This window comes from Lemur catta, chromosome 22 (genome assembly GCF_020740605.2).
Source record: "Lemur catta isolate mLemCat1 chromosome 22, mLemCat1.pri, whole genome shotgun sequence".
NCBI lineage: Eukaryota > Metazoa > Chordata > Mammalia > Primates > Lemuridae > Lemur > Lemur catta.
Genome location: NC_059149.1, coordinates 18,398,585 through 18,422,882, shown reverse-complemented (window position 1 = coordinate 18,422,882; position 24,298 = coordinate 18,398,585). Strand labels below are relative to the sequence as shown.

The 24,298-nt window shown below is 35.5% G+C and overlaps 1 protein-coding gene across 3 annotated transcripts in view; it reads left to right on the top strand.

The window, feature by feature from the left end:
* Positions 1-24,298, top strand: part of MSR1 (macrophage scavenger receptor 1) — a 63,113-nt gene that overhangs the window by 23,649 nt on the left and 15,166 nt on the right. For 2 of the 3 annotated variants that reach the window (XM_045535301.1, XM_045535300.1), the window contains 3 exons: positions 3,799-3,879; positions 8,020-8,100; positions 12,200-12,253. In XM_045535301.1, the coding sequence (XP_045391257.1) occupies positions 3,799-3,879; positions 8,020-8,100; positions 12,200-12,253 (216 nt within the window). Of the gene's footprint in view, positions 1-3,798; positions 3,880-8,019; positions 8,101-12,199; positions 12,254-14,384; positions 15,779-24,298 lie in introns of those variants that run through there. The other variant, XM_045535302.1, reaches the window with a different exon arrangement.

Genomic DNA, 24,298 nt, shown 5'->3' with positions numbered 1-24,298 from the left:
ACTTTGATTTCATTTTTTCCATTTTGTTTTGATCTTTAAACTTGTTTTACTATATACACATTTCTTAGATTGACAGTTATTTTGACTATTTCTATCAGTGTTTCAAAGAAATTATTTCCTGGCTTCAGGATTTTCTTTTTGCCTTTAAAATGACTGCTACCAATCTGCTAGTCAGTCTCTTTGTCTTTAATATCTGCAGTTTTACTAATAATCTATGTTTGTGTATTGAGAATTTGTTCATTTGACATTGACAAATGGAAAGAAAAAAAAATGAAGCATGTTTAAGAAGAAGTAGCCTAGAAGATTTGGCAGATTTTTATGATGATCTGAATATGAGGCAAGATTGAAAACAAAGTAGAAAATTAATGATCATAATGAATAGGAAATGGAGAAGCACGAAGCATAGCTTTGGAAACTTAGGCAGATATTATTAGGGCTGTTATCACCTGAGGAATTTAAATGATATAATATGCCTGGATTTGCTTTTCCAGTTACTGAGTAATTCTGATCTATAATAATATCATTACTAAGTATTATAAGTGAATACATTTCTTATGGCTATGTTGAAATTTTAGGGTTTTTTAAAATAATCATGAGGGGAAGCTAAATGGTAGATTTTGTTCATGTGTTTTACAGAGGCAATTGTTCGTGACAGATTATTACTACAGCATTTATAAATTATTCCTGTAACTTTGTAATTAGGAAATATTAAGGATGAAGAAAAGTACTGTGAATGCTTATGGCTTCTTGAACTGTGGCCAATCATACACTTTGGCCAATATTAACCTAGTTTCCCTTGACATAAGTCAGCAAAGAACCTGACAGGTAGCATTTTGTCCATTTATTGATATACAGAGGCAGTTATTAATGTGATTATGAAACAGAATTAAGAGGCTAAATAGTGACTAAGAACAATGAAAGTGATTACAATAGATTCTAACTACTGAATCACATTTCTTCATTCTTTTTTCCATAACACAGCAGAATAGATTACTACATTTCTTTATAGTTGATCGAAACTTTATAAAACAGATTCTTTTTTAAAAGTACCAATATTGAATGAAAAGGAGGGTGAAATAGACAAAATACATTCAAACTGATAAAGAAAAAAAAAAAAACTCTAGCAATAGTCTAGTTGCAGGATGATTAGGATGTGAACTCTAATAGGGACAGAGAGGAGGCCAGTTTGGGAAGGTAGCAGGATAGGACTATGTTGCTAATGTTCTCGAAACTTCTGCACCAGAAGCTAAGAGTAAAGTGGTATGTAATTTGTTTAATTCCATTTCCCAAAAGTATCTAGAAGACACTTAAATCATTTATTGAGATCCTTCCCACACATCGTTGGAGGCAGTGAAAGAGATATAACAATGTATAAAAAATAAAACACAGTAGATAAGATTAATATTACATGCAGAATAGAATAAGAATAAAAATGTGAAGTTCAACACACCAAATTAGAACTATACGAGAAAACCCTTTGCCTGGTTTTTATACCAGGGTTCTGATACCAGGTATCAGTATTTTTATTTAAAAATACACAGAGAGGTATCTTTAACTCCACATTTTATAAAATAACAGATATATTTGTTATAACTGAACTAAAACTCCAAAATGAGAGTTGTATACAGTTCCCATAGTTATATGCAAAACAATTGAAAGGATAGTTAGCAATTAGAAAAGAGTTCTATTTCTTACCAAAGTAATGGTGAAAATTCTACCTTAGCAGCTAGGATCCTAGATGTAGTCTGTGTGTTCCTTGTTTCTGTCTCACACATTCTAGTTTTTCCTAGAATGTCTGTGCGTTGCTTTAGAACCCTGATTACCAAATCAAAGTCTTTGCTTGCACCCTTTTTTTCAAAACACCATTCTTGAGTACTGTGGGTTTGCTTGTCCTCAATTTTCTGAACAAAATTCAGGCTGTAAAATTGAGTCTGTCTGTCCTGCGTGCTTCCTGATTCCTTGCTGGGTAGTGATGACTGGATGCATCTGTATTCTTGGTTATGGACGTTAAATCCCCTTTCTTGGGAAGAACTACCTTTTTCTGCATAGAATAGATGATGTATATAGATTTCCACTGATATAGAATGATCACATTTCTTGGGCAACACCTAAATATATGTCTCCCAACAATTAATCCATGGCTTAGAATTCTCTAGTTAATTACTTAATGCCCAATAGTACATGTTTTGCATGATGATTATGCAAAAAAAATATGCAGCCAAAAAAAAAATATATAGACAGACACACACTTGGAAAAGAAATGTTAATGGTATTAATTTAAAGGATACAATTATGAATTATATTTTTCCTTACACTTTGTCTAGGTTTTGTATTTCTTATAATAAGTAGAGTTGCTTTTATAAGAAAAATACAATAAAATATTAGTGGCCAATGTTGCATATGGAGAGAAAGGGACAATGTGCCATTGAGAAGAACAATGACATCTTGAGCTTCTAAAACTCAAGTTAGACCTTGAGAAATGGAACAGATCAGAGAAATAAAGAGAAGTAGGAGCAAGGACATCAAGAGAAGCAAAGAAAATGGACAGAATAGGCTTATTCATGAGACAATCTTTATGTGGCTCCCTCTTCAGGATATTAATGTCTCTCCACTTGATAAAAATTTGTAAACAATTTGGAAACAAGCATTCTAACCAGGGATGCCAAATATAGTTGTGTGTTGTCCTTGGGTTGTGTACGTGGCCAAACCATAGCAATTGAAAATGGCTCCTTTGAAACTCCACTATTTCATTATTCTATGGTACATCCGCAGAATAGTGTTTCTTCCTTCCTGTTTCTTTCTTTTGATACTAAAAAGAAAATCAAGCATTCTGCTTTAAAGGAAGGGAAGAAAACTTGCCCTGTTCCCTCCACCTGGAAGAGGGAATGATGGTAGAATTATCTTTAAGTTCTAAAGACATAGTCAGTACAATCATTCTAAAGAGGAGATTGCCAGATATCTCTGTTTTGCTGGACACAGAAAATTCAAATGACTAAATTAATGTTCAAACTCAGCACTCAGGAGTTGCCTGGGAAATTGTGAAGGCAAGCAGTCAAAGTTTTCCCTGCAACCTCTCTGCCTTGTTGATAATATCTATATCAAGAGAGTATCTATATCTAAGAGTTCTATCTAATATTTTGCTTGAAAAAGAACTCTTCTACTCATTTTCACCTTTCTTTCCTCATCTCTCTCTCACTTTCTCAGAATTCTCTTCCTTCTCATTCTACCCATTTTTTCAAGTACTTCTCAAATCCTGCTCCCTTAACAAAGAATTCTTCAACCATTACCACTCACACTGATCTCTATCTCTCTGACAAATATCTGAGTTTATGGTCAGTTTCCACAATATGCTTTTTGGTTGACTACTGTGTATGAATTTTTGTTTCCCTTGAGGGTATCCAGAATGTCTTATAAGTTCTTATTTATACAACTTCACACAGTATCTAACTCAATATCTAACTGCCTAGTATGTGCACAACACCAATGTGGCTTTGTGCCATCATGGTGTTTTTCTCTGCCCCCAGGTTCTTAGAACCTAGAAAAGTGTTAGGCATACATAAATATTTAATACACAATTAGATGGTTTAATTTGGGGTTGTATCTTTTTTATCATTATAGGGCATCACATTACTCAATAGTAGAACATTCCTCCATTCAGGAAGGTCAGTCTCATTCATTCTATGTTATTGAACAACACATAAAAGACTTTGGATCTCCTTATATAACTATATTGACAGATGACACATCCATTTAACCTGTGCTTAACAACCATGGTCAGTAATTGTAATTTTTTTTAAGGTCCTCCTGGCCCCCCAGGTGAAAAAGGAGATAGAGGTCCCCCAGGAGAACATGGTCCACAAGGCATTCCAGGTCCAATGGGTATGGTAATTATAACTACTTAATAATATACTATGACACTAAGTAATATACATCCATGAATGTGTGTAGGGGAGAATAGTTATTTTATTTTTAGTTATTTATGTGTGTGTGTATGTGTGTGTGTGTTAGAGGGATATTAAGTATTCTAGTAGCCTAATCATAAAATATACTGAATGCAAAGCATTGACATGATTTTTGAAGAAAAGCAAATGCTTTAACCAGAGTCACCACATGGAGTTGTTCATAAGTCTAGGGAGTGTCATCTATACCATAGACTGCAAACAGTACATGGCAGACCCAACTTAAGATCACATGTGAAGGAGAACAGGAAAATCATCTTTGCATTGAAAAATTGCAAGTTATCTGGTTTTTAAGACATAAAAACCTCATATTAGTGAGTTATGAGTCCAAGGAAAATTGGATTATATTTCCTATATAGTCTTTGACTGGAATCTATCTGCTTAAACTCATGAAATCTGAATATAAATATTGGCTAAATTATAGATGACTTTTACCTTTGCTGTCAGCTGCTCTCTGTATTTTACTGAGAGCAAAATTGTTTCAAATTATTTTCCTCTGTCTATATTTAATCTTGAAAGCAATATTTTGAAAGAAGACAAGAAGAGAAGAAGAGAGAGCAGGAACTTTCTTGGCTCTTAAAAAAAATTGAAAAAGCCAATAACAATAACATGATTGTCATGTTACTCTTGGCTGGAAATCAAATACTCTGCATGCTGTTTGAAAGTAGGAAGTATATTGCATGGTCTAATTATAACTAGAATGGTTTGTGCTGCCAAAAAGTGTCTCAATAGCATGTTCTTAATCTTATTTTTCTGTCCTTTGATTATATGAAATGTTCTTTCTGATCAATGGGTTGATTAGCCTAGGTTACATCAGAAAAACAATTTTTAAAATGAAACACATGAATGATACCTGCCTGACCTCTATTTACATCCTTATGCTTAAGAAGCAATATATAAAATTTACATTAAAAAAAGATTTTAAAAATATTTTAAAGAAAAAATATGTATATGTGTTGGATGGGTTGGTGTTGATGTGCCTTTGAAAGTACTATCAGGTAAGAATTTTTATTCAGAAAAGTCTTTCTACTTGACTAGCACTCAGTAGATATTAACAATGGTGTATTAATGTCATAAGCATGGTAAATAACCAGTATTAAATCAGCTGCCAGAACTGCTATTGTCAAGAGTCTGTCATCTCCTCCATTACAAACTGCAATTGTCAAAGCTTTATAACTCAGCCATAAAAATTCAGTCTGGGCCACCACTTGCCATACAAAAGCTTCATCTTGGGAGCATCTTTTGCAGCAGTTTCTGAATTATGAATATAAGAAATAAAAAGGATTTAAAAGTTTCAGCTTTTGTTAATGCCATAAACAGATTCTATTACAAAGATTCTTTTTCCTTTTTTTAAGCTTTTAAAGTTTTGATTGTAAATTGATAATGTATAATTGTTTACATTTATAGGACACAAAGTGATGTCATATTGTGTTGTTCTTGGTACTGCTCATTTACACAAATAGGAATTATCCAGTCCTTCATAAAAGAGAGGTATATAATATATGGTTGTTGAGGTGATGCATTGACTCTTCTAGTTTTTCAGGTTACCATTTTGTTTGGTTCATTGCAACAAAAGCTAACACAAAAATGTTCAGGGACTTTTCTAAGTGTTTTACATTTATCAGCTCTTTCAATCATCACATCAAACTGATGATGTAGGAACAAATAATATACCCATTTTACAGATGCACAGGGAGGTTAAATGTCTTGCTCAAGTTCAATCAGCAGCTGGTGAGTGGCAGGGCTGGTATCTAAACCCAGATTGGCAAGATTGCAGAGTCCATGCTCTTAACCAGTCTGCTAGACCACAGAAGGAAGACTGAACAAAGAGCTAGGGACCTAGGATATGTGAGTATTTATCAGACCAGGCTTAATACAAGTGATTTTATCTCTCTAGTCTTATGCTCCTGCCTCTATAAAATGATGGATTTGGACCAGATAACGTAAGGTCCCTTGGAACTCAAACATCCCATGGCTGAGATTCTGTGTCGTTGTACCTAAATTGCCTATGAGTTAGAAGCAGGTGCCAGACCCTTTCCACTTGTCACATATTATTGTAGAAAACTAGCTAATTGCCACCTGAAAGGCTCAGAAAATCTGGTCTCCTGGAATAAAATTCAATAACAATGCTTATATTTAGAGGCCACAGTTTCAAACATCATTGAACAAACAAGTTACATAACTTTATAGGCCATACAAAGTCTGCTTAAACATCTCCCATAACAGGGGACTAATAATGGACTGATTTCTATGAAAGTGTCCCATGTGCTTCATTTGTGGATTTATTTGCTCACCTATTGGAAATGTACATATTATAATTCATAGCAGAACAACTGTGTTCTGAGCGTCACTGTAATGTACCTAACAAATTATCATCAGAAAGGCCCTTTCTGTCCCCGCTGTCGAAAACAGATCTTAAGAAATTTTCTATTATATTTCCCAGTTTTTTCTAAAGTTATAACCTCTAAAATTATCTTCCTAATTTATTTGTTACCTTTCTCAACATGTCTCTCTCCTGTTTTTCCACACTGGAATATCTGTTTGAATAAGGACATTTTTAGTTCCAGGAATGAATAGAGACTGGCACAATATGTGTGCTCAATATATATTTCTTGAATTAATGGAGAAAATAGTAAAAATGGGAGTTATTTATGAGTAGCATTCTATAAAAAGTGGGGCAATGTTTTAATTTTTTTAAAAATGAGAGAATTTAGTGTCAATGTTTTTATTTGTAAATTTGAGTGACAGGTCTCAACTACAAGAACAGAGGTCTGACTACCTTGCTTATATAATGAAGGAAGGTATAAATAGTAATTGATCAGCTTGTCCTGAAAACAGATGTTAGGTTTTTTTTTTTAGGCTGTGAAATCCAGCCAATATATACTACAAAGTATAAATTGAGTTGAAATGTCTTGCCTTTACTAATATTTCTAAACATAATTTATCATTTTTTCTTTGGATATCTGCTTAATTTCTGTTGGAATCAAAGTTTTACATTGGGTTGAATAATATTTCTTAACTATTTAGAATAATACACTTCTTAAATTGAGCATTTCTTAGGGGATAATCAGCCCATTTTTAGGTATCTATATGAATGAACCTCAGAAAGTGATTTTTTAATGAATTAATTATGCATAAGCCTTGCCTCCTGGAACTTGCAAACTAAAGGCAACATTCTAAAAAATTGATATCAAAAAAAGGTATATAATCAATTTCTCATAATGTGCCTCCCCAAGGAGTCAACCAGAAATTGGATTAATAGGATCTCTGTGAATTGATAATGACATTTAAAATAACATACAAACTATTTTACGGTAGTTTATCTCAAACCACTGAACTCTAGGATAAAATATTTTATTCCATAGGAATAGAACATTTGCTTTTATGTGTGGTTTTTATGGTTACCATAGAAATATGGAAGAAAAAAAATGGCCATCTTCAGTTTTCATTTAAGCATTATAAAACCTAGATTTGTATAAGTATATAATGTATACTCATAAGTAAATCGGTAGTGAGTGTGTGTGTGTGTGTGTGTGTATTTACATTGTTTGGGATTACAAAGGGATTTGTAAAAACAGGTCCATGAAAGATAAAGTAATATATTCCAGAACTAGGACCTCAATTGTTTTATAAATACTCTTTGGTACTTTTCACTGAGTTATGTTTTTCTAAGGTAAACCTTAAGAATTCGATTTCCAGCTATGCACTTTTAAAGTTACCATTTCAACTACAGCAAATCCTGCCATTTGATGATTCCTGGTTGACTACATAAGCCCTCCAGTTAAAACTTGGAGATTTATTTTTTTCTCATATGCTTTTGGTTCTACAAACAATGTTATTTACTGAATATCTACAAGGTGCTAAATGCACAAATGTTTATGCTTATTGCTTATATGACCTTCCAGTGTCACACATGAAATTTTAGAAAAGATACTATTCCTCTGATTGGAGATTCACCTATTTCATATTCATTTATAAAACTAGATGGTTTCATTAAACTCTAAAATCTGTATAAAAAATGAATTATTACCCACTTTTTTTTTCTTTATTAACTATGTAGGTCCTCCAGGTCTTAAAGGTGATCGGGGAGCAATTGGCTTTCCTGGAAGTCGAGGATTCCCGGGATCAGCAGGCAGGCCAGGTATTATGATAATGAGTATTTTTTTTTTCTTTATAGAATATGTAAAAGTGACACCAGTTCATATACATATATATATATATAATTAATTCTTGGATAACAAAAAATGGTCATCATTGTATGAATAGTAGCATTCACATGCAGTTTATCTTGTGGTCTAAAACATTTTGAAACTGATTTCTGCTCACCCAAGGAAAGTTTCCATGTCCCAAAGGAAAATAGTTTTTTTTTAAAAAAAACACAGGATTTATAAATTCTATACAATCATAAATCATCATGAAGAATGCCGCCGTCTATCTTAGAAAAAATAGAGTGGAAAGACAGGCAAAGAAAAACAAACAAGCAAAATATAAATACCCCTTTAACCACCACTGGCCAAACCCTGCAAAGTTACAGTTTAGCAAAATACAGAGAAGTCTGAAATCTTAGCCCATGCAAAATAAACTGCCTGCTATTATCTATTAGTGCTTAATAATCAACCTCGTTGTAGCACTTTAGAAGTACACACATGATGATATAATTTCTACTGGCTATGCAAGTAGCCTAAGCTTGAATCGAGAACTTTGAGCAGTAATTCTAGAAGGCGTTAGGCTGGTTGTTTCCTAATTTCAAAGTAAATTATCATTAAGAGAATAGCAGTGGTGCTGGCCTGTCATTCCAGCGACTCAGGAGGCTGAGGTGGGAAGATTACTTGAGCTCAGGAGTTGGAGAGGCTGTAATGAATTTTCTCCCTGTAGCCCAGTGAGAAAATAACCTCTCTTCTCAAGTTTAATCAAAAGGATGATTCTGTAAAGTTTATGTCAAGTATATAATCTTAGGTTGTTCATTTTGGGCAATTAAATATTTGTCAAAGTGGTTTGAACTTGAAATTCATGGTAACATGTAGTTATTCCATTTATATTATTTTGTTTTCCTTCTTAGGGAACATAAGAGAGTGAGTATAGTACATATTTGAATCCTAGATTTGAATCCTACTTCCCCGCTCAGTCCCTCTCTGCCTCAGTTTGCTTATCTACAAAACAAGGCTAATAACAGAACCCACGATTTAGATTTTCTGTAAAAAGTAAAGAAATGAATAGATGTGTTAAATTGCTTCCAGAAGTTCCTGTCCCATAGCACGCTCTCTATATATGTTAGTTATTAGCTACAGCCTGCACAAGCTCGAGGTTTCTTTCCACTCTCAAACTCCTAGAGTTCAACAAATACTCACTGGTCAAATTACTTGGGAGAGCGTTCTTTGATGCATTCTCCCAGTCAACACAATTGGATGCAGGTTCGCTGTGTGCTGGGGATAAACACACGACAGCCGCTGCCCTCAAGGAGCAAGAGGCAGAAATATGTGTTAGCAATTAGCTATAATGTAATGTGGCAAATAATCAACATTTGTGAAGTTGGAGAAAATGCTACGGGAGAGTTTGGACTGATTAATTCTATACCGCAAGAACATGTATTACAGAGGAAGTAGTGTTAGTGCTGGCCTAAAAGATGCTTAGAATTTCCTTAGGATTGTATTTCTCAGACTTTAGCAGACATCAGAATCACCTGGAGGGCCTGATAAAACAGCTGACCGAACTCTGCCCCCAGAGTTTCTGATGCATCTGGGATTGCTCCTGCTTCCTGGCCCGTTCAGGGTGATTCTGCAGATCCAGGGACCACACTTTGAGAACCACATCTTTAGGTGAAGCAAAGAAAGGGGTGGAGAAAGAGAAACTTCGCAATAAATAAAAGCAAGAAAAAAAGGTAATAAATCCAAAAGATATCCTTAGGATATCACTTCCTTATTGAAATACTCAAATTTGGGCCGGGCGAGGTGGCTCACGCCTGTAATCCTAGCACTCTGGGAGGCTGAGGTGGGTGGATAGTTTGAGCTCAGGAGTTCGAGACCAGCCTGAGCAAGAGCCAGACCCCCGTCTCTACTAAAAATAGAAAGAAATTATATAGAAAACTAAAAATATATACAGAAAAAATTAGCTGGGCATGGTGGTGCATGCCCAGCTACTTGGGAGGCCGAGGCAGGAGGATTGCTTGAGCCCAGGAGTTTGAGGTTGCTGTGAGCTAGGCTGACGCCACGGCACTCACTCGACCCCGGGCAACAGAGTGAGACTCTGTCTCAAAAAAAAAAAAAAAAATACTTGAATTTGGTAAAAATGTGAGCAAAATGCCTGGTGCTACTTTAGTTATATTGCAGATTAAAAGAAGGGATGATACAAAGTCCCTCCTCTACGAGAGTCTAAAGAAGGTGGTAAAGTTAGAAATAAATCCAATAATTGACATAGTGTTACTGATGATGATAGCCTAGCCTATAATGAAAACATTATCAGATTTTGAAGAAAGTTAAGAAAGAGCACCTCCTATTTATTTTCTCCTATTTGCTCTCTTCTCCTTTTCTTCCCCACCCTGCTCCCCTCCTTCTACATGTACTGAGTGCACACGATCTATACAGGATACAATGCTAGATACAGGGAAATGAAAGGTGAATAAGACAGTCTATAATAAGATACAAAAACATGAGAAAAAGAGACTTCACGATTTCTCCATGCACAGCAGATCTATTGAGTAGAAATTTTTGTTTTCTTGAACATAAAATTTCAATTGGGAATAATTTACACTGTTTAAGTGCCTCTAGTCTCATGCTACTCATCACACATTGAATTTCTTTAATTTCCTAAATTAGGGGCCAAAAATCTTCTCTAAAAGTTGAATAAAGATACATATTCAAAATGAAGCATAGATCAAAATAAACTAGAGAAAGAAACCAAAAAAATAAGTAAATATTAACACTAAAATTAAGTATACTCATACCATAAAAATGAACTGAGATGAAAAATCCCTTCTCATAAACTGAAAATAAATCACAGACAGCAGATTCTAGCTACGCTTTGGGAGATGAAAAGCTGAAAAATAATAAGAGCTACCATTTCGTGCATGCATCTCGTATGGACAAGATATTTTATGAACATTGTTGCTAATTGTCAAGGTGGCTCTGCAATGGAAGGTATCATTTTTCATTTTATATAGACGAATAAACTTTAGCTCAAAAAGATTTAAAGACTTGTCCTGAGCCACATACCCTAGAAAATGGCAGAGCAAAATAATTCAAGACAAGGGTTTTTAAATTATTGTTATTATTTCAAAGTTCATGAGTTTTAAACTACATCCTCTGAGCTCTTGGATGGAAAGATAGGTGTCCTTGATTTTGTTGGAGGGTGTCAAAAACAAAATTTTGATTTAGAGGCTGACAACACTAGGATCGGCTCTACATTTATGCCAAGATGATAATTACTTGCAAAGTAGATATCTGATGGCTGTTGGGAAAAAAAATCAATAAACAAGTACAGCACCACTTTCATGAAATGAAATTGTCACCATTAAAATCTCTTGTTGGTACTAAAGAAAGATCTCCTGCAGAACCCTTTAAAAATAGAACTGTGGGTCAAGTGGCAATTCATTATTAGCAAAATGTCTAGCAATGTCTCCACATGCATTTGAAGCTTGATCTTTGTACAAAATGATGATATTTGTCCCATACCCCTGCATAAATGGATGAGGTTTCTCAAAACCAAAAGTGCCTAGCCTGTAGATTTGGATGCCCCAGGGTTCTTCCTACCTTCCCCATGACTGAGGTCATCAGAACTCAGCACTCCCAGAAATTCATTGACAGTCTAGTCTTTGGGATGCTCTACTCTCAAGAAATGGAAAATAAGATAAACTGTAATGGGAATAGGAGAACTAGGTGTGGAATGTGTTGGAAGGCTCTGGGCTTCCTGGGGGTGGGAGGAAGACACAGTCAAAGGAAGAGGAGAAAAGGAGAATGAGTACAAAACAAACTGCTTATGTTTCAGCTTTGCCTCTTTTAAGAAAATTGGATATTTAGTGTCTTTGGAAATAATTTGAAATAGCACATAGCAGGTTCATGACAGAGCTTCGAAAGTAATATCTATTATTATTATTAACATCACCATTATTATTACATTTCAAAACCTGTAGGCTGTTATACATTGATATTTTAGATTACCTTGTCATGCTCTATCCATTTAAACCAAGCATTGTGAATTGCCCTGATTAAAAACAATTTTTTTTTTGCTTTTTTTTTTTTTTCAAGGAAGTCCTGGACAAAAAGGCCAGAAAGGGGAAAGGGGGAGTGGAAACACATCAAGTAAGTTTATAGTTTTTTATTTTCTGTGTGCGTTTCTGTAATAAATACGCTTGGGATATTAGTGATCCTGGCTTGAGACAAATGTTGAGAACTTTGGTATTGATCCGTAGGGAGTCTCTGGAAGCCAACCACTGTTTTCTACAAATAAAGCATGCTAACTGGAGTCAAACAAATAGATTATATTATGCAACTCTTTCAATCTCATTATCCATTTGTGTTTTGTTTTTGTGATGAGCACTATTTTCTAAAAAATCCCACATAGAAAATTGTTCAGTTTTCAAGTCAATTTCCATCTACAGAGAGGAAAATCAAGCTAATGAAAAGAAACAATGACAGCTCCTTACTTAACTAACTGAGCTAACTGAAACCTCCTATGTAAGAACCTTGAAAGATTAACTCTGTAATGGCTGGGATTTTTTTGTTTCATTTTATTAAAAACTTTAAAAAGTGGTGTTCCATGCCTTAGACCTTTAAACCTGCAGCTGAATCGATTTTATAGCAGGAATCATGATCAGTGGAATGCTGGCCTCATGTTGCAGTATAGAGAATCTTTAAATTGGACAGTAACAGCTAAATATTAGATGTCTTCGATTTGCCATGCCATGAGTCAATCGGTGTGCCTAGGCTGAATGTACAATGATATAATGAAATGGTTATGAAGAGGAATGAAGAATCCCCACTTGATTTCTCAGAGTCAAACACAGGCTTCTCCTTCTGTATTCCCAGTAGGAGTTACACGTGGTAGGTGTGTCTATGGGAATAGCTGATACACACATAGTGATCATAATCTTTACTCATTGGGGGTCTGTTTTAGAGAGACTATAGCAAATCCCTTCGTGTACCAAAATCTAGCAGTTTTTAGTTATAATCATTGCCTAAAAATGTACAGTTGCCAATTTCTCTGCCTGAGCAAAAATAATTTTAACCTAATACTGTGTATTAATGTCACATTTAGACAACTTTGGGTGTAGTTGTGAATATCAGCCATCAAAGTCAGCATTAGGGTGACCATGACACTTTCAAAATTGAACACAGGATATTGTGTGCCTTTTGAGTGCTTTAGTGTTAATGACTATTACTGTTCTCATTATATTAAAATAATATAAACATTAGTATATCTTTTCTCATCTGTGTCCATTTAGTCCTTAATATGGTCACTTTTGTATACTTTTTCCTCCACTTACATCCCTTTCTTTCTCTTTTTCACTCGATTTATTTTTGGTTAAGGTCCTCTGATAACTTTCTCTTCCCTGTCTTTATCTCTACCCTTATTTTATCTTTTGTTTTCATTGTCTCCTTTTCCTGAGGCTTCCTCTGAGCTTCTAAACCTTGACTATAGCCAAATAAAATACTCTTCTATTTTTAGTCTGTAAACGGAGTACTCACACTGTCTTTTGTGACCTAAGGGTATCACATGCTTTGAACATTTTTTGCAATATATTCAGAAATGTTTCTGGTTAGATATTTTCAAGGCTATTTTGGCATTTAAGAGCATACTTTCTTTGAGAAAGCAAAAAGAGATGTTTCTATGTAACAGTGTGTTTAGCCTCTGAATTCCCCTTCATGCCTTCTCCGTGTAGAATGTAAAACTCCATGTTTTAAAAAGAGAGAATCATATATGTAAATATCAAATATAGTATGTTCTGCTTTTTGCTTAAGTTAATATGCCAGTCATCTGTCCACATCATTGCTTATGCTCTACCTCTTTTCTCTCAATGGCTCACATTATTCCAGTTATACAGCTTTACCATAATTACCATGATATAGCCATTCACTCCTGAACACTTAATGATTTTTGTTTGCTTTGGTTTGGCTTTAATAAACAATGCTACATTCAGCATTTTCACATGTGATCTTGTGGGAATACTACTTAATAGAGAATCTGCTAGAAGTAGAATCCATGGTTCAAAGGTTATATACATTTGACAATTTGATGAATTCTTGTAAATGGCTCCAACAAAGTCATACCAACTTACTCTGCAGGAAAGTGACTAATTTCCCATATTTTAGTTAATTCTGATATATGAAAATTTGTACTGAATTACTTTAATATACTTTTAAAAATATTTCTCAGGCGTGATTTATATATACTAAAAATATTCATTGATTTCCTCTTTTACATATGTGTCAGGACCAGTACATCGCCCTGGGCCCTTTTAAAATCAGGTGGGTGGGCGAGACACCCTCTGCTACCATCTCATTCGAGGGCCCTTCACCTCTGGACAAGTCATCAACACAGCTGACTTTCAAGATCCCTTTGTGGCTCCTCCAAATGACCTTGGTCCCCGTGTCATGCCCGACTTCCACATGACTTCCTCTCCTGGTCCTTGGTGCTATTTGGGCCTCTGCTCCCGTGTTCATACCTCTCTGTACTCCAATTGCCCCACTGTCACCCCGATCCCCTAGCACCCCCAGCCTGGACACCTTCCATGTGCTGACTGGTGGGCTGCTCCAACCAGTCCTCACGTGCCAGCCAGGAGTTCTCTGCTGCCCACTCACCTAGAGTCTTGCTGAACCCAATTTAATCCATTGGGTTCTAGGATAAATCTCATAGGTCCTGATGAGATGTGGGTTCTTTATATTGAAAACATTATTCACAACCAGGGGTAGGGATCACATAGAAGAAAATCCATTCATTCAATCATTTATTCACTCATTCATTTAGCATATTTCCGTTGTGTACCTCCATGAGCTGGATGTAACAGCTAATAAGACAGATATTGTCCCTGGCTTCTAGAGTGATTTTCCCTGAGAGACATACACAAATAAACAGGCAATTACAGTACATCAAAGTTACATTGGGGTTATCACAGGGCCGGATGGGTTTTCAGAGGAGGTAAAGATTGTTGAATTCCTTAGAATATTTAAAAAAATTGATTTTGATTCACTTAGTTTACCTTCTCATCTTATTCTCCAAATTACAGCATTATTTTTAAGTTTTAAAGTGAGGTAAAGTGGAGTTTGGACAATTTATTCAATACATTTAAACCAAAACCAAAACTTATTTTCTTATGTTACCTGGCCATTTCAAACAAAAACATTTTGATCATTAAAAAATACTGCTGATTTTTTTTATTCCAAAAAGTTCTTTACATGTTATGCTTTAAGTATCTAGTATATATCCTGGAGAAAAAGAAATACTTCAGTAGAACTGAAGATATTTTATGTAGGTGAAGAAAGGGCAGAAAATGAACAAAAAGAAAAAGAACAAAAAGGCAACAAAAAAGGAATAGGGAGAATGTAGGATTCCACGTTATTTTGAGTTTTTATTTACTGATTAAAAGACCACAGATTCACAACTCTCCTCTCCTTGAACTTTTAACACATAACACCAGGGTTTGCACCAACCATTAGGGCTCTAGCAGAATTCTAAGTAGTATGCCTGTGTGTGTCTCACTTTTCCCCTTTCCTCCCCTGTGAAATGGACATGTTAACACCTACCTCACAGGGTTGTTGTGAGGATGAAATAAGATATTGTGTGTGTGACGATGCTCTGTAAAATCATAAAGTACTTTAAAGATGTAAGAGATGGTTCACAGTGGTCTTTCTGAACTGGAACTGCTGTTCCTTGCTGGCGTAATGCAGACATTTCAAATCTGTAATCAGAACATGAGTGACAGAGAAATGAAATTGTAAGAAGCCAAATAAATGTCATGGACAAAAAGAGAGATGCTAGAGAAAAGGAGAAGATTTTATATTAGATAGAGCAACGCAAGTGTGCCCAGATCACAAATCAATGAATTTGTCTGAGCTGAGCAGAACAGCATTAGTTATAAATAAAAGAAGCTACTAAACAGCGTGCACGCCAGAGGCCAGAAGCTGTCAACAGAGGTCAGAACAAAATGTCAGACTAATAAAACAAGAGTCCAGTCTCTGAAGGACAAAGCATGAGCCCAAGACACTGTTGATGAGAAAGTTCCAAGGAGGGTTGCAACAAATTAGAATTGTCAGTGGTAGTCTGGGTTTATGTCTGCATGACACTAAAATCTCCAGTGGTAAAAAAGGGTGGGGAGAGGAGGAATTAGCCAGTCTTCCAGACAGTCTTGAATATTAGCAAGCTATCAACACCGATTAGCTGGTTAATGTAAACATCTAGAGATAAGTTGGATCTCTTTGCCTATGGTTTACTTTGATGCAACTTCCTATCCCACTCTGCCCTGGAGACCAGGTAGAATAATGGGAAACTCTATTCAGTAGACCTTGGTCCACTCTGGGCACAGAAAAGCCCTGATCCCAGAGATTCTGGGAGATAACTCCAGGGGATTTAGCTCAGTAGATTGTTAAGTGTGAAATACTAACCCAAACTTTCCAAATTAGGGGAGAAAGGCTTCTCTTCTCTCATTAGGCAAAAATAGATGCTGAATGCCCAGCTCAAATGCATAGTTACACCGACATTAATCATGTGTTAATATAATGAAGAGAAAAGAAGTCTGCACCAAGCTTTAATGCTAGTCACAAGGGGTTGTCTGCTCTGTTCTCACCCAAACTTGAAAGAGTACATGTTTCACTCAAGCAGAAGAATTCCTGCCATTCAGTGAAACACGTGTGTGAGCCTCTGTCCTAAATATCCCAATTACCAAGGTGTGGTTTGGTAGTGTTTCTTACCAGGATTTGCTCATGCCCACTGAGACTACAACTGAAATGTGAATTTCGAATTATTTTCTTATTTTGAACCTCATACAATGATAAAAATAATCCATTTTTCTTTTCATTTGATTTCCACTGAGGACTCAGCTCAATCTTAAAATGAAAATTGGTCTTTCTCAAAGTATTCAGTTGATCAGGGTCAAACCTTCTTCTCCAATCACTGAATAACTCTGATGATAAACATTTAGAGAACCCTTGCTATAAACCAGCTGCTTTTGATGCTTCATCACACCTAATCCTCAGAAGAGACTCTGGGTTAAGTGCTATTATTATACTCATTTTATGAATTAGATATTGAGGCTTACTGCTAGTAAGTGGAAAAGCAGAAACTCAAAGCCGGGTCTATCAGTAGCCAAAGTCCCTATGACTCCATTCAATACTCCCATGCTAGTTTGATGTATTTTTATGTATAAATACCACAGAAGTGTAGTGTGGAGGGTGTGGAAGGAGAGAGAGAGGGAAAGAGAGAGGGAAAGAGACATAGGTAGGGAGAGAGGAAAGAGAAAAAGAAAGAGATTTGTAATGAACAGTTTGATTTTCTAGGATGGGCCCAATAATTTGATGATCTAAGGAGATAAAAATTGTTACAGCAGATCAAATTCCAAAGAAGCATTCTCAATTAGTCTTTATTTGCTTATGTTTCCACCTTGATAACTACTCCAGTGACTGCCTCCAGTCTCTCTCCAAAGCATATTACTCAGAAACATAGACCTCCTGGAGCACTCACAAAGCTTCCATTATCACTAATGAGAGTTACTTATGTGCACCTGGGGAAGAGCCACATGTTAATATTCAATCTTTATTTTCATAACTGGCTCAGCTTTAACATTTTTCACTATCATTTGACTGCTACAATGTCTTTCTCTTTTTTATTATATCTCTTTTGTAACTCCACCATGTGCTTTCCCAGTAGCACTAGTTATGAGTTAACAAAGCCGAGACTACCTGAGCAGTGATGGCTCCAGGTAACTTAGATAAATGCTGCCCATTCTTGACAGTTAGGTGGTGTTTCAAGCTTCTGTGATTCCACAAATTGTTGCTTGATAAAACACACCACATTCCATTAACACAGTAGCTTGTCCCTTAATGGTGTGTATCACTAACACAGGCATACTTTGGAAATATTGTGGGTTTGGTTCCAGACCACTGCAATCAAATAAATATCACAATAAAGAAAGTTACACAAATGTTTTGGTTCCCCAGTGCATACAAAAGTTATGTTTGCACTACAGTGGAGTCTATTAAGTGTGAAATGGCATTGTGTCTTTAAAAACATGTATATACCTTAATTCTAAAAGATTTTATCGCTAAATATACTCACAGTCATTTGAGCCTTTAGCAAACTGTAGACTTTTTGCTGGTGGAGGATGTTGAAGGCTGTGACTGATCAGGGTGGGCGTTTCTGAAGTTTGGGGGTGGCTGTGGCAATTTCCTTAAATAAGACAATAATAAAGTTTGCCATATTGATTGGCTCTTCCATTCACAACAGATTTCTCTGTAGCAGGCAGTGCTGTTTGATAGCATTTTACTCACACTAGAACTTCTTTCAAAATTGGAATCAATCCTCTCAAGCCCTGCTGCTGCTTTATCATCTAAGTTCATGGAATATTCTGAATCCCTTGTTGTCACTTCAACAATGTTCCGGCATTTACACCAGGAGTAGATCCCATCTCAAGAAACCACTTTCTTTGCTCATCCATAAGAAGCAACTCCTCATCCATTCAAGTTTTGTCATGAGATTGCAGCAATTTGGTTATATCTTCAGACTCCTCTTCTAATTCTAGTCTTTTGCTATTTCCGCTACATCTGCAGTAACTGCCTCCACTGAAATCTTGAACCCCTCAAAGTCATCCATGAGGGTTGGTATCAACTTATTCCAAATTATGGTTAATGTTGATATTTTTACCTCTCCCCATGAATCAGAAATACTTATAATGATATTTACAATGGTGAATCCTTTCCAGAAGGTTTTCAATCGACTTTTCCCAGATCCATCAGAGGAATCACTGTATCTGTGGCAGCTTTAGCCTTACAAAATGAAGTTCATAGTTAATAAGACTTGAAAGTTGAAATGACTCTTTGATCCATGGACTGCAGAATGGTTGTGTTAGCAGACATCAAAACGACATTCATATCTTCACACATCTCCATCAGAGTTCTTGAGTTACCAGGTACATTGTCAATGAGCAGTAATATTTTGAAAGTAATCTTTTTTTCTGAGCAGTAGGTATCAACAGTGGGCTTAAAACATTCAGTAAACTATGCTGTCAAGAGATAAGCTGTCAGGCAGGCTTTCCTTTTCCATTTACGGAGCACGGGCAGAGTACATTTAGCACCATTCTTAAGGTCCCTAGGATTTCCAGAATGACAAAGGAGCACTTGCTTCAACTTAAAGTCATCAGCTGCATTACTCCCTAACAAGAGAGTCCACCTGTCCTTTGAAACTTTGCAGTTAGGCATTGACTTCTCCTCTCAACAGTTATGAGCACAAAATATAGTACACAATGCCGTGCAGAATGTCTGTTGTCTTTTGATTACCTCCAACTCCAAGTCAAGGTTAAAACACTCAGTTATCTTGGAAAATTATATTATCTTCATAAAAAGTCAGAGAATTCTGTACTGAGTTGTTGGTCCTGCCAATAACTGGACAGATTAAACTTTAGTGGGTCAAATTTGGGACACTTCTCTCTAAGACTCACATCTCAAATCCCCTATAATCTATGATTTCACAGGCTCCCAGAATAGCTTTTAGAATAAAATATAATTAATAATTCTATTATTACTGTTGATCTACTACTTCACGGTTTAAAATGCATTTTTTCACATGTCACATTTGAAACCTCAGTCCTAAGAGGTAGGTGTTATGCTTATTTTATAAATGGGCAAATGAAGACACAAAAAGGTTAAATCATTTATCAATGTCTCAACAGCTTATAAGGAGAGACACGAGGTCTTTTACAAGGTCTGGCTAAGGCCTATATTTTCAGAAATCAGAAGAACAGTAAAATAATTTATGCTATTTTACAATGGGAGCTTTCTAAATAAGCTCTGTTCAGTATCTTAATGGATGACTTGATTATTTTTGCTCCTTCGGGTTTTAAGTGGGAGGCAAAATTTTAAATGTCCTACAAATATGTAAATAAAATTCTTCTTTTATAAAGTTTTAAAAGTTCTTTCTAAGTAACTCTAGAAATTAAGACTCAGTAAGGAAATATTAAATAATAACAAGATTGCTCTAAAACGACGGCAAATCTCCCAAAATATGAACACTATCATCGAAGACAACAGTATGCTCCTTGAAATGCAGGTGTTTTTCTTTAATTGGCAATTTGAAAAATCCAGAGGTAGTCACAGCATTATAGCTCATGATACTCTGAAGAGAACTTGTGCTAATATGCACTGCTTTTGGCTCCCTTGACTTTTGAGTTTTGTTTTTTTCTCCCACAGAGACTTATTCTTAACAATCACATCGCTGTGGTGATCCATACAACTAGGGAGCTTTATTCTTTTCAAATGCTAAGTTCTTTTTTCATCTTAAATATTTACCATTTCTTGTAACAAGATTATTTTGAAGTCCTATCTTATGGTTCAATTCAAAAACTGACCAATTAAATATAAGAAATAATGGCCTACTTTTTCATTTTTATACATCAAAGTAATTTACTCATAATTAGGTTAGACTTACAGAATATCATCTGAGTTTAGTGTAGTTCATTTTGAAGCAACAAATTCTTAATCTTTATTTTAGTTGTTCAGTAGTTGAACTATAAGTGTTTAGTATCATGGTTGACTTTGCTAACTAATCAATTTCCAGCATGACCAAAATATCTACTGCCCAGCTATTCTGTTATATTCAAATGTTGGGTGTCATTTTGTTCTTCAGTATTGAAATAAAATTGTTTCAATACAGCACCAATGCCACATTCTGAGGCAATTCTGGTGCCTCCTGTCTACAACATTTTGATGAAAATAGAGAAAAATTATTTTCTTCCATGTCTTATTCAAATATCAGCCACCTCTATGGTCATGGGTTTTACAGTGTTTCCAAAAATTCATGCTCACCCCAAACCTCTAAATGTGGCCTAATTCGGAAGTAGGGTCATTGTAGAGGTAATTAAGCTAAGATGGTGTCACACTGGATTAGGGTGGGCCTTAGTGTCTATAAAAAGAGAAAGACACAGATAGAGACACAAGAAGGAAAACCATGTCAAGATGGAGGCAGAAATTGAAGTGACGTGGCTACAAGTCAAGGAATGCCAAGAATTGCTGGGAGCCACTGGGATCTAGGAAGAGGCAAGGAAGGATTCTTCCCTTGAGCCTTCAGAGGAAGCATGGCCTTGTGGACACCTTGCTGCCTCTGGGACTGTGAGAGAATAAACATCTTTTGTAAGCCACATGGTTTGTGATCATTGCTATGGTGACATCAGGAAACCATGATATCTTGTCATCTTTGGCTGCTACCTTCCCTCCACACCACCTCAACTTCAACAATGAGCACCACATACATCATCTCTTCCCTCTTCTGAGGAATTTTCCCACCTCTACTTGTGGATCAAAGAGAATTTTACTGAAGATTTAGGCATAACAGTAAAGTTAAGCCTAAGAGTCTAAAACTTAAAGCTGAATCTTAGACTGCACTGTCTTGAAATTCCCCAACTAACATAGACACTGTATTTTCCTCACTGGTCATTCTCCTAGCCTCTCCCCTGCTATCCTAAGATTTTCACACCCTCCCTCTCCAATAAGACCCTCTCCCTCTTGTTTTCTCTTCTGAACTCTGCCTCAGAATCTCCAAAATCCTTGTCTCCCCTAATTTCTGGGGAAGACTCAAAATCTGTTATATTTCCAGAGAAATTTAACTCTGTTTCTCTAGACATCTGATCTCTTGGTTATACATTTCGTTGCTAAGTACATTATGAAGGTAATTATTTTAAATAAAGATTCAGTTTCCTTCCAAAAGGAGTTTTGCCATGTCATAAGGACTTCCAAGTCAAACTGCAACCAGATATTTTAAAAACGTCTGTGTTACATTTGGATCTCAAATATCATAATTACTGTTGTAATACATTTAACCCTAAGTCCTAATTCCAATAAATTATACAAAAAATGACCATGAAGTAAACAATAGGATAATAATTGAAATAAAAGTGGTACTTCTCAAAAATCACTTTGAATTTTACTTCTTTATTTCTACACAGTAGTGATTTACACATGCAAACAAGTCCTTAGATATCACATTTTCCCTGATTTTTCTTTTCAAATTAGAATTTTGTCTGTCTAATAAAGGTTAGTAGATTCATAATATCTTTTTTCTACCTTGTAAAGAAACACCTGTATATGAAGCCCTTTCAAAATTTATTTAGGGTTCAGGTACGGCTCTATCAACATTGCTGTGACTCTACTTGTTCCTTCTTTAAATAAAATAAATTTCCAACATAAAGGAAAGAAGAAAGAATATTTATAGGAAATGGCTAATATACAGTCATGTGTACACTACCTGGATTTTCAAGATGTTGACATTTCCCATGTTGACTACAGGTATTTGAAGCCCCATTATGTTCACCTCACCTGCTTTCCAGGGTAAACCTTTATCCTGGAGCTTTTATGGTTCTTTCCATTCATGCTTTTATGCATCTACTACATATGTATGTAGGTATGCATAAATAATACATGGTATTATTTTGTCTGTTATTTTACATAAATGACATTATACTATATCTCTCATTTTGAGCTTGTTCTTTCCCTTCAGTTTTATGAATTTCAGCTTTATTTGAGTCAAAGATCCTTTATAACAGTAAAGACATTACTGAATAGTCAGCCCACCCTTTAATTTAATTAATCTTAGTTTTAAAAATGATATAATCATGAAAAACAGAAAAAAGATTGAAAATTCAATTTCAGTCCCATTTACAAAATTACTGTCAATATGCCTGGGAACTTCCTTCCAGTCTTGTAACATAGCAATATTTTTGGTGTAATTATAATCAAGTTTTTAATCTGAGTGTAGTCACTTAATGTTATATTATCATCTTTTTCTACCCATTTTCTACATGGTCACTTTAACAGTTTAAGCTTCTAAAACGATCCATCAAATTCATATATTATAATTTATTTAACTCTCTATTCTGAGATATTTAATATATATCTGTTTAAAAATAAGCCTTCAGTAAGCAAGATAGAAATGACCACTGAAATTGTTCACTTTTACTCTATTTGGAGTTATTTCCTCAGATTAGATTACAAAATTGTTCCTTCCTTTGGAAATTATCTTCTCTATTACTTTTTTTTTGGTGTCTTATGGTCATATAAATATGAATGAGCTATCTGTGTAATAACCTTTATATACATTTTTAATTTTATATACAGACTTTAGAAACTATAAAGGACTTCTCAGCATGATACTCTGCCCTCCAGAAATAGGAAAAAAGAATCAGGGGACTGCGTTTAGAAAGTTAAACTATAGAATGAACATACCATGAATCAGAGCAGAGATATGTCAACTCATCTAACCTGACTGAATGGATTAACATATAGAAAGAAAAATGTGCTAACCAAAGAGCACTGGGCAGTCCCAGAGGCAAAATCTCACTGCTGTGTCTCATTGTAAATTAATAAATTAATTAAACTAATGATTCACTGGTTGTGAGTTGGCTTCCCATGCAGATTGCCCATGGGAAGAAAATGGCCTTGTCAAGCGATTCAAACATTCAGTTTTTGAGGCAATTACATTTCTCATTGTAAATTGGATTGACATTTAGTCCCAAGATTCTGTTTAACATTAGTCTGCCTGTAAGAGATAGATCCTTTCTAGGAGCTGACAAAATCAGGTTTTGTGATGTCTAAGGCTTCCACCCTCCCACCAAATCCTCTCACCTTGGGAGGCTCTCAGTAGCCAGCCATGTAGGTTTTCCCCATAATAGGACTCGTGTTTGTGCCAGTTAAATCAATCTTTCCTTCATGATTCTTCTTGCTGTTTCTACACAAAGAAACTATATTCCTTCTAAAGACTTATAAAATATTAAATTATATTTCTTCTATTATTTGGTATACTAAGCATTTGTTAATTTAATCTCACTAGGTAATGCAGTCCACATATCAAGAGACGTTCACCACTCATGTCTTCACTCACACCCTAACTCTTCAAGTGACTACTAAGTGACAACCTACATTCTGTCAGGTGCTGAAAAGATAACCATAAGGGTTTCAGTCTAGTGGGGGATTAAACAAAATTACAGGGCTTTAATGTAGTATTTGTAATGGTGCTATAGGAGTTGAAAGGAGTAATCTATCCAAACATGGGGATTGAGCATGGAAAAACAAAAAGGGTGGAGGGGAAGGAAGAAGGAAACATTGCAGACAGTCCAAAGCCCTGGAAATAAAGAAGAATGAGGCTTATTC